Source organism: Leptonychotes weddellii, chromosome 9 (genome assembly GCF_054177405.1).
Source record: "Leptonychotes weddellii isolate Sample4059 chromosome 9, ASM5417740v2, whole genome shotgun sequence".
Taxonomy (NCBI): domain Eukaryota; kingdom Metazoa; phylum Chordata; class Mammalia; order Carnivora; family Phocidae; genus Leptonychotes; species Leptonychotes weddellii.
In genome coordinates, this window is record NC_138377.1 from 124,689,190 (window position 1) to 124,704,142 (window position 14,953).

Consider the following 14,953-nt stretch of genomic DNA (forward strand, 5'->3'; position numbering starts at 1 on the left):
CTGGGGATCGGCCACCCCTTTTCCTCTGGTCCCCTCCCCCGCCCCAGAGGATCACGGGACATCCTGTTTTCTCTACCAGCTCATTGCAGGCCAGCCCTTCGGAAGCACAGCCAGCAAGACCATCCCCAAGGAGCACGTGGTGTCTGCTCAAGACCTGGACACCGTCTGGTCCCTGGGGGTGAGGTTGAGGCTTGGCCCCGCTCCTGTCTCGAGGGAGGGCAGACCGGGCGGGAGCTCCGGAACCTGGGGTGGGAAATGACGCTGAGTGCTCTCTTGGCAGGGTTATCTGCAGTACTCAGTGCTCTTCTATGGCTATTACGGCAGGGAGCGAAGGATCGGGAGAGCTGGCTACCGGCTGCCCTTGGCGTATTTCCTGGTGGGGATGGCCGTGTTTGCTTACAGCTTCATCATCCTCTTGAAAAAGTATGGCTACTCAGTTTCTCTCCATATGCCAGGAATGATACGAATGACCTCAATCTGGTCAATAACTTGTACCCTTCAGGCATAACTGTACCTGTTTTGCAGATGAGGAGACCAAGGCTAAAAGAGATATGCTCATTTTAACCAACACTTATTCGACGTTCACTGCTTTGTGCCAGGTTCCGGGGTGGGTCTGGAGAGACAAGAATCATGAAGGCTTAGCACTAATGTAATTTCAGACAATTTAGTAACTGCACTCACAGAGACAGGAGCAACATGGTCTAAGTGACCAGAGGTTAGAGAAAGCAAAGAGCGTCCTTCGGCTGTACGTTTGCCAGTGATCTAGCTACAAATCCTGCAAGGGCCAGGCTCATCCGTGTCATGAGGTGGTTCGCACACCCGGGTCCTCACTGAGAGGAGGCACAGTGGAAGGAAAACAAAGTGGCTGGGGGTCCGGAGTCCTGCACCATCTCCACCCTGAGACCTAGGGCAACTCCCGTCCCCTCTCTGGGCCTCATTCATAAAATGGGCAGGTTGGTTCAGAAGATGGCCCGGGCCCCTGCCAGCGTTCACGTTCCGTGCTTCTATATTGAAGCTAGCTAAAGCGCACGGATGGGCAGGCTCTGAGACCAGGGAGAGCGGGGCCCCTCCCAGCCTGGCTCACCTCCTACTTCTGTCTGCCTTGTGTGTCCCAGTGTGTCTTGTCCCCCGCCCCGTGGGGCATCTTAGCCCAGTGCAGATACAAGTGCTTGGGGTAAAAAACAATTATTAGTATCATCATCACCATCAAACAATAAAAACCTGAGGAGGTGCACAGTGCCCTGGGGGCCTTCGGTTCATAAAAAGCTTTCCCACTTAGCTTCTGGGGGGCCTCAAGACCCCACCTGCAAGACAGGCCCTTTGCTAGATGTTACAGGTTAAGAGAAAGATGGAGGCAAACTCAGGACAAAGAACTATGGAGGGAGAGGATAACCAGAGAAGCAGTCTGAAGGACAAAGGAGGGATGCAGAGTCCTGCCTTCAGATGCATCTAAGGAGCACTGTGGGCTGGAGGGACCCGACTGGCTCCCTGAGGTGGGGTCGCTGCCCCTCCTTGGGCAGGGCCTCCAGGAAGGCTGATTCAGCTCTAAGGGGAATTTGATTTCACAATCACACCCCACAGAGATGGGACGGGCTAGCCCGCTGGGCACACACCCCTCAGTGACCTCCTGGCCACCACGGTGGAGAGGCCGCTTGTCAAATGGGCCAGTGCCCTTTCCCCACGAGGGGGGCTGAAGCCAGCCCCTGGATGGGGCTGCTCATTCTCATTCACACCAGGGCCCTGTGTGGACGGGCAGCAGTCCTGGGAAGACAGCACCCAGCCTGACCCTGCTCTCACGCGCCCGGTCCTGGCCCCTCTCTTGCAGGATGGCTAAGAACTCCCACAACAGCCTGGCCAGTGTCCCCAACGAGAACTACACCTTCTGCTGGCGGGTCTTCTGTGCCTGGGATTACCTCATCGGCAACCCAGAGGCCGCCGAGAGCAAAACTGCTGCCATCGTGAACAGCATCAGGGTGAGTGGGTGACATGGCGGGGCCGGGGGAGGTCAGGGCTCCTGCCGCCACGACCATGGCCTTCACCGCGGAGCCGCTGGGCTGCTGTGGGCGCCGGCGGTCCTCCTCCGGGTGCTCCCCGGGCAGGGGGTGGCTCCGCGGGACGGCCAGATGCACCACTGTGCACCACCAGTCCCGTGGAACGCAGGAAGAGACACTGAAAAACTCCTCCTTTTAATTTTTTCATTCCGTCCCCCTAAAATTTCAATTGGTGTGTTTTTGGTACTTTTCATATTGGATTGCGACCGTACTGCAGGTAAGTGGTGGGCGAATACATGCATAACACGCTGGGGATGTGAGCTTTGCCGTTAACTCAGAGGATGATGTCATCAAACGCACTCGGGGACTTGGGTCTACTGAGCAGCACAGACCACTAAATGCTGCCCCTCTGGGGGGAGAAAACCATCTAGATCCTTTCACTTATGTAAATGATGTGCCCTTCTGCCTCCTCTGCCCAAGCTCCGATTTCTTTTCCATTTACTTATTATTATACAAAGCATTGATGTCACTAAAATCTCAATTAAAAATAAGTCATTTCTTACCATGAAATAGTTCTAAAGATTTATGATTAGTGGCAAGGCTAAGCTTTTAATTCGGATGTGTCTTTTCTTAAAGGAGGCTATCCTGGAAGAACAGGAAAAGAAGAAAAGCAAAAACCTGTATGTATGGACCCTCCCCACACTTCATGCATTGATAAGCTATTTTAATTCGGTACAAAACTTACCAGACCATCTCTATCTTATTTTCACACGTTGTCAGGCAGCTCTTCCTTCTTAAAATCCATCCTTCTAGTAAGGTGATACATGGGAAGCCTATAATGGCTCGTTAGCAGTATTTAGAAGCGGTTTCTCCCTCCTTCGATCGGGCGACAGGGTGAGAGTTCTGAAGTTAACTGACTTCTTTCACTTAGATGATCAAAGAGGTATTTTGGGGGCCAATTTCTAGTTTTCTAAATTAAGCAAAGGCTACTTTATTTAGCAACAGATCCTTGAGGTCCTAAGACACAGGTATCATCCATTTGTTGACAAGCCTTCCAAGGTGATGTCTCCGAGGAGTCAAGATGAAGGGCCAAGACTCATGCAAAGGGAGGTGTCATGACCACCCCAAAGTCATCCAGAGGGCTGGATGGGGAATTGTGCTTTACAGATAGGATGGTACACCTCTCCTGTATCCTTCAGATCCTCCTGGCCACGCTTCTTCCAGCGCCTGCTGCTGGGCGGGGCCATGCACAGGCCCCTCCCCCTGGCCGGTACCTGTTGCCCCAAGGCACCCACCAAACCCCCATCAGTGTGCATGCACGGGAATCTGAGAAGCTGGGGGCAGTGCTGGGGATTGGTGCTCAGGGAGCCACCCTTGACCAGCAGGGACAGGAGCGATGACCAACCTTCCCTGCTCTTCTGTGGGAGGACCGTTCTGAGAAGAGGCTCATCAGCCCCTCGGAAGGCCCTGCAGTGGCCTCCATCTGTGGCTGGGTCCACCAAACACCCTCGCGCCGAAACCTTCTGGGATCTTGTCTCAAATAAAGTACTTGCAAACCGGCCATTGCCTGAGGCTGCAAGGAAACCCAGGCTGGGACGGGCCCCAAAGTCAGAAGCAGATGCCCTAGAAGTCAGCCGGTTGGAGTCTGTGAGTTGTCCCCAGCATTAGGAAGGACAGGGCAAGCCCCCGTTCCATCTCATGGCATTCGGCGGCTCTTTATTTGCTTGTTCATCTAGACAATAGCTATGCCGCGATCGTACGCGCCGGGCCTGTTCTAGGAGCTGAGAATACAGCAGAAGTCACCCACTGCGTAAATCTATGTACAGGGTCAGATTCGTGACGTTGGTTTAAAGTCCTACCGATGGTAGTTGGTCAGATTGGTAAGTCACTGTGGATCCCTTAGGAAAGGAGGAATTTGGACCCAGGTGGAGGGGGTGGTAGGGAAAAGCACTGACTCTTCAGGGCCAAGGATTCACGCCACAGTAGGTGGATCCCGTCGTTACCTGGTGTCTGAGCATCTCGGCGTCCAGAGCGCAGCCCAGTGGACTCGTCCTCAAGCTGTCTCTACCCACAGGGTGGTGACCATCTGCCTGAGAGTTGTTGCCAACATCCTGGTGCTTCTCTCGCTCGCGGGGAGCATCTACCTCATCTACTTCGTGGTGGACCGGTCCCAGAAGCTGGAGCAGTCGAAGAAGGAGCTGACGCTCTGGGAAAAGAACGAGGTACCCACCGTGCGACCCGTGTGCGCCCTCCCCAAGGGATGCAAGAGCAGCCCGCCCTCTTTTTCCATGTTGTGCCTTAGGTAGGCTAGCTAGAAAAGTCTCCCCGGAAGAACTTGGTCCTCTTGTCCTACAGCATGAACTGCAAGGGCTTTGAGCCAGAGTGGCGACCCCAAGACCTGGCTGAATGGTTTTATTGGCCTCGATCGGGAATGGTTCTCATTCAACGTGGCCTTCAAGCGTTCATCCCATTGTTTACCTTTGGGTCTTGCCGAATGTGCTCGGCTGTTCTCACATGGTGCGTTTCCAGAAATGGACTTCCCCTGCGGACTGGCTACCATGCCCGAGTGGTTTCCGCGTCACGTGTCACAGTTGACCGTGGGCCAGCTCTAGAACACTTGGGTCATTTCTGTTTTTCTGAATTACAAACAATGTTTCCCAAACCATGTTTGTTTGCTAAAAGATCTCTTCCCTTCGTGTATGTGAATACCCTGTGACGGGAAATGGCCAAAAGGAGAGTTATGAACAGTCTTATAACTCTTAATATTTGCAATAAGACTACTGCGTTTGCTTTTCCTGCAAAGACTGGAAAGGCAGACGAAGCACGGAAGCCATCTCTCTGACCACTGTGGTGGAAAAGAGCATCATCCATGGGATCTGTAAAGCAAAGCGTGTAGGTGACATGATGCTTAGAGTTTATCCTCAACGTTCAGTACAATTGTTCAGAATCTGAGACTATGTTAGGTCCTCTTTTCAGACCTCCTTCTATTTCATGCCAGTTAAGTGGGTTATGTAATTATGTGCTTGTGTGTTTGCAGATAGATCACGTTTTTAAGGGCTTATTCAGAAATTACATCTTTCTTTAGGTCTCACCTCCCCGTTACCAACAAAATGTCCTCTTTGGTTGCCCGAAGTGCAGACAAACAATAGCCAGGCATAATCCTCTAGATAATTCTCTTCCACACACAGAAAGAATATTCCATTACCTGTCAGCCCACCCCCTTTCCTATTTGTAATAGTTGGGGTCACCTCCGTCTGCCATCCAAGGTAAGCAGAACGGCAGGGCAGTTGGGAAATGTGGCCAAAATGCTCGTGAATCCCTAGGGGCAAGTGTGAGCATCTCGGATTAAGGACAGTGCCTAACAGGAATAAACCCATGACAAAGTGGCGGTGGCCTCTGGGAAACAGCTAACTGGCAGGGATTTGGGGGACGTTTTCTGTGTAGGAACCGAACAGCCCTTGGAGTGCCCGCTGACCGAATGGTAGACCAGGAGGCCGGTGTGAGGTAGGTGGGGCTGGGCCGGGGACCCCGGGACTCACGGCTGGCATGCACTCTCTCTCGGCAGGTGAGTGTCGTGGTCTCCCTGGTCACCATGCTGGCGCCATCAGCCTTCGATCTCATCGCCGCCCTGGAGATGTACCACCCACGAACCACACTGCGCTTCCAGCTAGCAAGGTACGACAGCCCTGTGGGAACTGCCACATGGTGGGGCCCTTGCGTGCCCGCCACGCTGGGAACCCACGTCCCTCAAGAGCCAGGCTTGCTTCGCTGCCCCCCCCCCAACGTAGCATGGAGCTTCCCCTCTGGATGCATCTCAAGGAAAGCAGGATGCTCCAGGAAAGCGGGATGCCGCGGGGGAGAAAGGCGGGGGGTGGGGGGAGGAAGAGAGAAGGGGGGTGGGGAAAGAGGAGTGGACAGGATGGTGCCAGAACGGGGGAGGGGGACAGGACAGCAGGTGGTGCTGGAGGGCCTGACTGCGTTAGCATGAAAGTGGCCAGGGGCAATTTGTCAATGAGGGGGTGTGGCCATGTCCCTTACAACTTTATTTACAAAAATAGGTAAGGCTAGGATGTGGCCTGAAGGCTGTCGTTTGCCATTCCCTGAAATCCAACTGTCATTTCAAAGGTAGGAAAACAGGACTAGAAAGAGCCAGGGGTCTGTGGAAACCTCCCCGCCCTGGGTGGCTCGGGGCTGAGATTCTCGAGATCCTCATCAGCCCTTGGCTGGAACCTGGGTCATCCTACTCTGCTCAGCACCGATCTTGACCTGATGGAGAAGCGTCTTCCTCAGCTCCTTCCTCACCAGCACACACTGGGAGGATCAATTCTATTATTGCATTTGTTCTAACAGCAATCCTATTATACAGATCGGTCTCGTTATTCACGTTTAAAACTAGAGAAACAGAGGCATCAAGAGACGCACCCCAGACGAATGAGGGCTAATTCTGCTAGTAAGAGCAAAACATACTATTTTAGTTCCATTAAGTCCCATTTAGTTCACCAGCCACCTGTGTCACCTTCTGTCCAAGACGCAGTGAGCACCAGACAGGAAAGAGGGAGCAAACCCTCCCGCTCTTCATCAGGCGGCATTTCTGCGCACACCAAGGGTCTGGCCCTGTGCTAGGGACCCTGAATGCAGAGAGGGACAGGCCCCACTCGGTGTGCAGGGAGTCACGGGGAGAGCCAGGGCCGGCCACAGCGATGCCCCCGAGGTCCTCAGCTCGCTCCCACGCAGGTGTTGGTCAGCCCTGCCCCTGTGGAATGACAGGGGGCACGCAAAGCTTCAACTTGGAGTCTTGTCCTCAGGATGAAGCTGCTCTCTCTTTTTCACCCACCTCTATTGGTTTCCTGACCCCCTAAATGCAAATCAGTGTCTGTGGGGGGTGTTGGTGAACCTGCCACTGTCCTTTCCCATCTCGCTGTCCCAGACACGTTTCTGATAAGACGCAAGGCTATGTCCTGGGAAATTCCATGATGCTTCCAAAGCCTTCCAGCTCCGAGGAGGGTGGCAGCGAGTCTCGGATTGCTGGCCAGCGGATCCCACCTGCTCACAGCTGCCTGCAGCCCCCCAGAGCCGCTGACCGCTCAGCCTACATTTCACAAGCAGACCCCGAGATCCCGAAATTGTGTTCTGCCTTTCGAACCCGAGCAGCTCGCCTGCCCCTCCCCTCCATGTTTCAATCCACTTGTCCTTAGGCAGGGGTTATAATCATGTGCGCTTCACAGGGTTGTGAGAGCCTGCCTGGAAAGCCTCGTTAGACACCAGAACTCACGACACTTCAGAGTCCCGCTTCCTCAGCTCACACTCTTTCTGCAACACGAGCCGAGCATGGGCCGCAGTGGGCTCACCAGGGAAGGCTAGAAAGGGGTCCCCAGACCCCATCCGGCCCGACTATAGCAGGATGAGTTCTGGAATTCTGTATTTTTTAAATGCCCCCCACCCATGATTCTGAAGGAAACCAAGTGTGGCGGCCACTGGCTTAGCAAGACCATGAGAGTCCCTCCTGGCTGGTGGCACGTCTGGCCCGTGGGCTCTCGTGCGCGGTCTTGTCTCTCGAGGGGGGCTTGTGCTTTCAGGGTCCTTGTGCTGTACCTGGGGAACCTTTACAGCCTGATCATCGCGCTCCTGGACAAAGTCAACAGCATGAGCACCGAGGTGAGTGCCTGTCCCGGGTGGAGGCCCACTCCCCCGCCCTGCAGCCGCCCACGTGCACACATATGCACATGCACACACACGTGCACACACGCACACATGCACACACGTGCACATACGCACGTACACGTGTGCACACGCACATGCACACGTGCACACGTGGACACGCACACGTGCACACACGCACACGTGCGCACACATGCACACGTGCACACGTGCACACGCACGTGCACACGTGCACATGAACACATACACATCAGGACCATCCCTGTGGACATCATCACCGCTGATACTTGCACTCCGTACACCACGTTCAAAACGCAACTCAGCTGTGGTCATCTCGAGGTGAAAAGAAGAGAATTAGCCCCACTTCCAAGGTAAAGAAACCAAGGCCGGGGTTTGGGGTGAGTGAGTGACCCTGCTGGGAGGAGAACCCGGGTCTTCTGAGTCCAGCTCTCTGTGACGGCGCCACCTCATTTCCGGGAGCTCCGTCAGGATAAGCTATCTGCAGCGATCACAAGTGATCCCAGGAAGGGAGGCAGGCTGTGGAGTCATTTAGCAAATTGGGAGAAAATGAGTGCTCGTGGGGAACAGTGCAGAGTGGGTCCCCCACCCCACCCCGCAGGGGTTTTTGCTCCCATCCTACGGTAGTTTTGCAGCCCACAGTAAAGCTGCCCCACCTGTGAGGGCATCCCACCGGGGGGGAGGGGCAGGTAGGGAGGAGCAGGAGGTTTCCCGGAGCGTCACATTCCAAAGGCTCACAGGGCAGAAGCGGCCTTGGAGACTAGCAGTTTTGGTGTCACATAGACGGGGTCCTTACCCGCCACTTGCCAGCAGACCCACCTGGAGTGTTCCCCTTGAGCCGGGCTGAGCTTCAAGCTCCTCAGTTGTAACGAGGGATGATGAGTCTGACCTGATGCACTTCTAAGGGTGAGAAGATACAGCAGGTGTTAACCTTGGACGGTCTCCGACACTCACTAAGGACCAATAAATACTGTCCGTTCTGACCCTGTGTTCATTGTCAGGGCCAGCTGCGAAGTGGCCATCCACCAAGCCAGAGCCTGGAAGAGAGGCGAGACAGATGGAGACAGAGAGACAGGGATACAGGGAGAAAGAGAGAAAGGGAGAGAGAGATTATTCCCAAACGATGCAACGATATCCTTGGTTGGTGTCTGTGATGCTTGTTTACAAATATGTGGATGATCTTTTTTCCTTCTTCCCTCCCTCCACAGGAAGCTGCTACCAAAAATAACACAAGCCACTGGATAGATTCTACCATCTTTGCCACGAGGACGGCCCCTGAAGAAGAGAAATGGTCCACACCTGGGCCGGGGACAGGGCTCCCGAGAAACAGCACGTGGGCCCCAGAAGAGACCAGCATTCCAGCTTACACCCTCTCGGAGGCCAACAAGACCACCGTCTACACCCAGCGTCCACAAGACCAGTGCTGGGAGACATATGTCGGGCAGGTGGCTCCCTTTCTGCCTTACAAAGCCCCTCCTCCACACCCATCATCACATCACTTACTTCTGGAGTGTCATCCATCATCTCTGTTTTGTAGAAAAGGAAAGCAAGATTCAGTGAGGGTTTATGATTTCCTCAAATCAAGAGTAACAATCAGCACATGGACTCACACAGTGTGAACTATGTGCTGGCCCTGTTTTCTTGTTTTTTTAAGATTTATTTATTTTGGGGGCGGAGAGAGAGAGAGAGAGAGAACACAAGTGGGGACAGAGGCAGAGTGAGAGGGAGAATCCCAAGCCGACTCTGTGCTGAGTGTGGAGCTCGATGTGGGGCTCGATCCCGGGACCATGAGATCAAGACCTGAGCCGAAATCAGGAGTCAGATGCTCAACTGACTGAGCCACCCCGGCGCCCCTGCCGGCCCTGTTTTAAGGGCTTAGTCCTCATGAGAATCCTAGTATCCTCCTCATAGGCATAAGTGGGGAAACTGAGGCTCAAGAGTTGAAGTAAGTTGCCCAAGGACACAGACAGTAGGAGCAGAAGGAAGATCTGAACCCAGGCATCTGCTCCAGACCCTGTGTTCTGAACGGCTCTGCCTTCTGCCTTCTACACAGGATCTTGTGCAGAGACTCTCAGCCTGAGGTATTATCCCCTGAACTTGAACCACTGACCCCAAGTGGTCTCTCGTGGCTCGGGCTCTATCCTGGTTTCCCGAAAAGTTGGCCTCAGACATCGAAATTCAACTTCAAATTAACAAATACGTATTGGGCCCCTGTGATGTGCCAGACAGGAAGATGCGGCGGGGGGGGGCCCGTGGAATTGGCAGAGGAGGGGGCCCTGCAGGAAGAGGTGGGTGGTAGCAAGCAGGACGTGGCAACATAGGGACGCTTTGTGTTCCAGGAGATGCTGAAGCTTTCCATCATCGACATGCTCTTCACTGTGGCCAGCATCCTGCTCATAGACTTCTTCCGAGGACTTTTCGTCCGGTACTTAAGTGACTACTGGTGTTGGGACCTGGAAAGCAAGTTTGTAAGTGAGACGCGGAGTCCCCTGGGGATCTTCCGATGGCTAGATTCCCCCTTTGCTGACATGGCTGAAACACAGGAGGGGGCAGGGGAGGGTGCACAGAGCTGAGTCTCCTTCTCGTTCTCACACTGTTTGCTAGGGCGATCTCTCCCTGTCCGTGGGAGCAAAGGATCCTCTGCATGTGACTATCATGACCTGGTTTGTGCAAAGAACCATGGAGGCTTTTTTTGATGCAAAAGTTCATTTTCTCTTGTAGCCTGAATACGGGGAATTCAAAATAGCGGAGAACGTGTTACATTTAGTCTACAACCAAGGAATGATCTGGTAGGTACCAAAGCTTCTTCTTATCTCTGCTTGCATCTCTTCTGGGCTAAGATTTTGATTTACTTGGTCTGGACGGGACATGCCTGTAATAAACAGCCATAAGAATCAGGAAGGACATAAACTGTTCCTAATGAAACCATTTTGCTGGCATAATGATTTTAGTAATGGCTTTCCCAGCATTTGCGGAAAGGAACGATGAAGGACATAGTCTGCATTTAGACCACTATTGGTCATTGCCAAAAAAAAAAAAAAATCTGCACAAGAATCATTCGAATAAGCTGCTGGGGAGGGTCTAAGCTGGGAGGAGGGACTGCTGAGTCCTCAGCAGGAGACCCAGAAGTGACGTGTCACAGCCGGGACCAGGCCTGCCTTCAGCCCCCCACTCTCCGTCCCAAGCACCTCGATATTTTCACCGAGACACCAAACTATCCTCCAGACCAACAGAACCATCCCAGCATGAGGCCCGAAACGGGCAATCTGCTCATGCAGGCAACTCCTGGCCAAGGCAATCCGGTTTCTAAAGATGCTGAATACCCAAAGGGGGCCATGGGATCCACACATATGTGTCCGTGGGTGTGTGTGTGTGTGTGTGTGCACGGCAGGGAGCTCCCTGAGTCATCCCTCCACCCCTAGAGGGACCGTACGCAGTGCTGTTTGTTAAAATACAAGCAAGCAAAGAAAAAGAAGTTTCCATACTTCTCTTTTTGAATGCTCCATACATTTGGAAAACACAACTTCTCTTCATAGTCATTCAGCAAAATGTGGGGAGTAGAGAGGCATCAACTATATTTCTTCAATCAAATTCTGTATCCTTAGAGTCCACTCCATTTTGCAAAATTTTCACAAATACAGTATTAAAGTAATGCATAACATGTATTTAATATTTGCTAGATATCAGGCACTTTGATAACTACATTAATCTCACATCATCACAAGAGGAAAGGTGAGTATGATCCATAAGATACTCTGAGAGGGAGAAGCCACATTCGTATACCTTTTATTACAGTATATCGTTATCATTGTTCTATTTTATTGTGAGTTGTTGTTAATCTCCCATTGCGCCTAATTTATACACTCAGCTTTATCATAGGTATGTACTATGTACAGGGAAAACAGTCTCTATAGGGTTCAGCTCTATCTGCTGTTCTGGACACCCACCCGGGGTCTTGGAATGAACCGCTGTAGAGAAGGGGGGACTACCGTACCGTTTTGTAAAAGCAAAAAAAGCAAAGATCCTCTTCGGATTTCTTTCTATTACCGAAAACAGGTCCTAAGGTCAGTCTGTCATAAAAGCAGAGTGGCGTAACGCAAACTTTCAGACAGTGGGGTCAGCCGTAGTCACCCCTCGCCAAGAGTAGAGGGAGAGAGAGATGAGCTCAGGGTACGCAGGTGCACAGGGGATGCTCTACAAGGGGGCCCCGGCTGGAGGGCTGGGGCCGCACACCTCTCTGCGGCTTCTCTAGGTCTTCAGGCATAGGGTAGAAACCCCAAAGTCTCAGACCCGCGATGTGCGGGAGGAGGCCGGATGCTAACCAGCCTTCCTCCATGGCTCCAGGATGGGGGCTTTCTTCTCCCCATGCCTCCCCGCATTCAACGTCCTCAAACTGATCGGGCTCATGTACCTGAGGAGCTGGGCTGTGCTGACCTGCAACGTGCCTCACCAGCAAGTGTTCCGAGCCTCCAGGTCAGTGAGAAGCGAGTCTGCCCCACACAGAGAACGTAGGCCGTCCGCACCCTCTTCACTCGCGGGGCGACCTCCAGCACGGGGCTCTCCCAGCGGCCTGCCTCTCAAGCTCGTGTCTGTCCCCCCATTTTATCTCCTCCCTGAAGCCACTTCCAGTGCCCCGCCCTCGGATCGAATCATTACCCGCCCCCCTTTTTTTTTTAACTTTTTACTGGTTTAATAACCATTTGGAAAATGCACGAGGCATAAATGTCCATTTTGATGGATGTTCACAAACTGAACACAGGTAACCAGCACCCAGATCAAGACACGGAACAAGAATAACACCCAGAGCCCGCCCCCCTTTGTACTCGATTCCACTTACTACCAACTTCTGAGGGCATTAGTGGTCCCCAGTTCTTTCCTTTACTTAAATGGAGGTGCACACACTCCGGGGTCTTTTGTCTCAGGCTTCCCTCCCTCAGTATTGTGCTGGGGAGACTCAGCTCATGGAGGAAACACCCCAGTGTCTTTATCCACACTCCTGTTGGTAGGCACATGGGTTCCTCCCAGCTGTTGGCTGGAAAGGATAATGTTGCCTTGAACAGGCTCCTCGGCGTCTTTGTTGGGGATACACTCGGGGTGCTGCGGTCGGCTCGCAGGGCGCTTGTGTTTTCATTTTAGCCATTTTGGTGAATTCATCACACACTTTGAACACATCGATCAGAGCCCTGTTGTTTTATTTTGACATAATAGTTATTTCTGTGGGTTTGTATCAGTGGCTTTCAAACTTTTGACCATGAACTGCTTACATGACAATGTATTTATATTTTATCAGGTGGCCAGGATGCAAGTACAGGCATACATTTATACATATGTATATGCATATGTTTTTATATATTTTACATGTGCATGCATATATATATTTATATGTGTGTATATATACACACATATAAATGAATATAAATATATGCACACCCACTATATATAGTATGTATGCATATTCATTATATTCATTCATATATATACATATATATAGGACATAGAGAAAGTTTCACAAATTAACAATTAACGTTCACCTGCTTACTACCTTGTATGTGCTCTGATATTTTCTATTCTCTTCTAGTCCAGTCTATTTCACTAAAGAGAGAGAGACACACACAGAGACAAAGAGCGCTAGCTGACCATCTCTAGATTGACCGCTCATCCTCTTTCCAGAGCTGTGGGCAGGGCCTTGCACACCCAACAGATCGGAGCCATCCTTGGGGACACCTGGGCAGCCAAGTTCCCTGATACCAGCGTAGAGCTCAGGGCCCAGGGCTTAATCAGGCAGAACAATCACCCTGAGCAGCCAGGCAGAGAGGATAAGAGGTTGGGCAAAAACCACATCCAAGTGAGAGAGGAGCCTGACCGTCCTCAGACATAGGAGACAAGTTCAAGGCTGGGAACAGGAGGGGGGACCATCAGGTAGGGACCCAGGTGGATGGAGGAAAGGTTCTAAGATTTTTCAATGAGTCAAGCTTATATGGGGATGACCAAGGGTTTGACACTCTCTTGGTTTGAGGTGGACAGGTACTCGGCAATGGTTTAGTAGATGAACAGGCAGGGCTGGACCATCTATGAAGTCCCTTTGGGCACCCATTTCTAGTTTGCTAAGCTGCCAGCAACCCTATGAGAGACCCTTTCCTAGGTAACAGCGGGAGGAAGGCTCTTCTGTTCGTAACGAGTCAGAGGTATGGTTTTGGTGTTGGTTCTCCGGCATTGATAATGTAATTATCAAAGTGCCTGATATGCATTATCATCGGCAGCCGGCCACAGAAGGGACTCAGCACGTGGCACGCGGTTTCTTTGCAGATCCAACAACTTCTACCTAGCGATGCTCCTGTTCATGCTCTTCCTGTGCATGCTGCCAACGATTTTTGCTATTGTTCGGTACAAGCCATCTCTAAATTGCGGGCCGTTCAGGTAAGTTATTTGGTTCTGCCTGCCCTGCCTGGGGCGACAAACGGCTCTAGGGGAAGGGCCCCTGCATGGAAACGAATTCCCTTCCTGACTGATAGAACAGGTCAGCAGCAGAGAAAGAGCTCGAACCCACAGTTGGTGAATCCAAGACCAGTGCTCTTTCCTTGACAGCAGGCTGCCCTCAGAGAGGCTCACCTCTGTGCTCATCTCGAAAAGATACAGCTCATTTAAGCGACAGGGGCAGGGGCATGGCTCCTGGGCTACAGAGAAATCCATCCGCTCAGATAACCCACGTCACTTCTGATTCTACGTTATTTATCTATCCGCATCAAGGTAGCGATTTCTAGACGTCTCTACCTAGCATTTGCTTTAGGTCAGTTTCGAAACTATATACGACATTTAGAGGCTAGGTTTGTATACATTATTAAACACACACACACTGGGATCACTGACTCCCCCTTCAAATCTAGTATCAATCAGTTAGTTCCTATAAAATCTTCTTAGGAGTGTTACGTTTCTTTCACATCGGGGTGTTTGCCCTACCTCTGTAACTGACTTTGAGGACTGGACCTCTAGCCCTATAGCTGTTTCTTGATGGATCTGCCGCATCCTTCTGCTCAGAGCGATCCAATCTGGAGTTATGTCTTTTCTCGCAGCGGACAGGAGAAAATGTATGATATCGTGTCAGAAACGATCGAGAAGGACTTCCCCGCATGGTTTGGCTCCATGGTGGGCTACGTCAGCAGCCCAGTGGTTATCCTGCCGGCTGTGCTCCTGCTTTTGTGAGTACCGCGCACGACCTCCCAGCCAGCTTGGCCAACAAAGGAGCACTGCTTTTCAATAATTACGGAAAATCGATGACTTCATTGCCA

General features: G+C 52.0%; 1 protein-coding gene across 1 annotated transcript in view; it reads left to right on the forward strand.

Moving 5' to 3' along the window:
* Positions 1–14,953, forward strand: part of TMC3 (transmembrane channel like 3) — a 34,746-nt gene that overhangs the window by 14,362 nt on the left and 5,431 nt on the right. Inside the window, exons 6-18 of the mRNA XM_081831780.1 lie at positions 80–178; positions 281–423; positions 1,826–1,973; positions 2,628–2,671; positions 4,066–4,213; positions 5,557–5,666; positions 7,568–7,646; positions 8,876–9,112; positions 10,007–10,135; positions 10,389–10,456; positions 12,012–12,140; positions 13,974–14,084; positions 14,738–14,863. Of these exons, the coding sequence (XP_081687906.1) occupies positions 80–178; positions 281–423; positions 1,826–1,973; positions 2,628–2,671; positions 4,066–4,213; positions 5,557–5,666; positions 7,568–7,646; positions 8,876–9,112; positions 10,007–10,135; positions 10,389–10,456; positions 12,012–12,140; positions 13,974–14,084; positions 14,738–14,863 (1,571 nt within the window). The remainder of the gene's footprint in view (positions 1–79; positions 179–280; positions 424–1,825; positions 1,974–2,627; positions 2,672–4,065; positions 4,214–5,556; positions 5,667–7,567; positions 7,647–8,875; positions 9,113–10,006; positions 10,136–10,388; positions 10,457–12,011; positions 12,141–13,973; positions 14,085–14,737; positions 14,864–14,953) is intronic.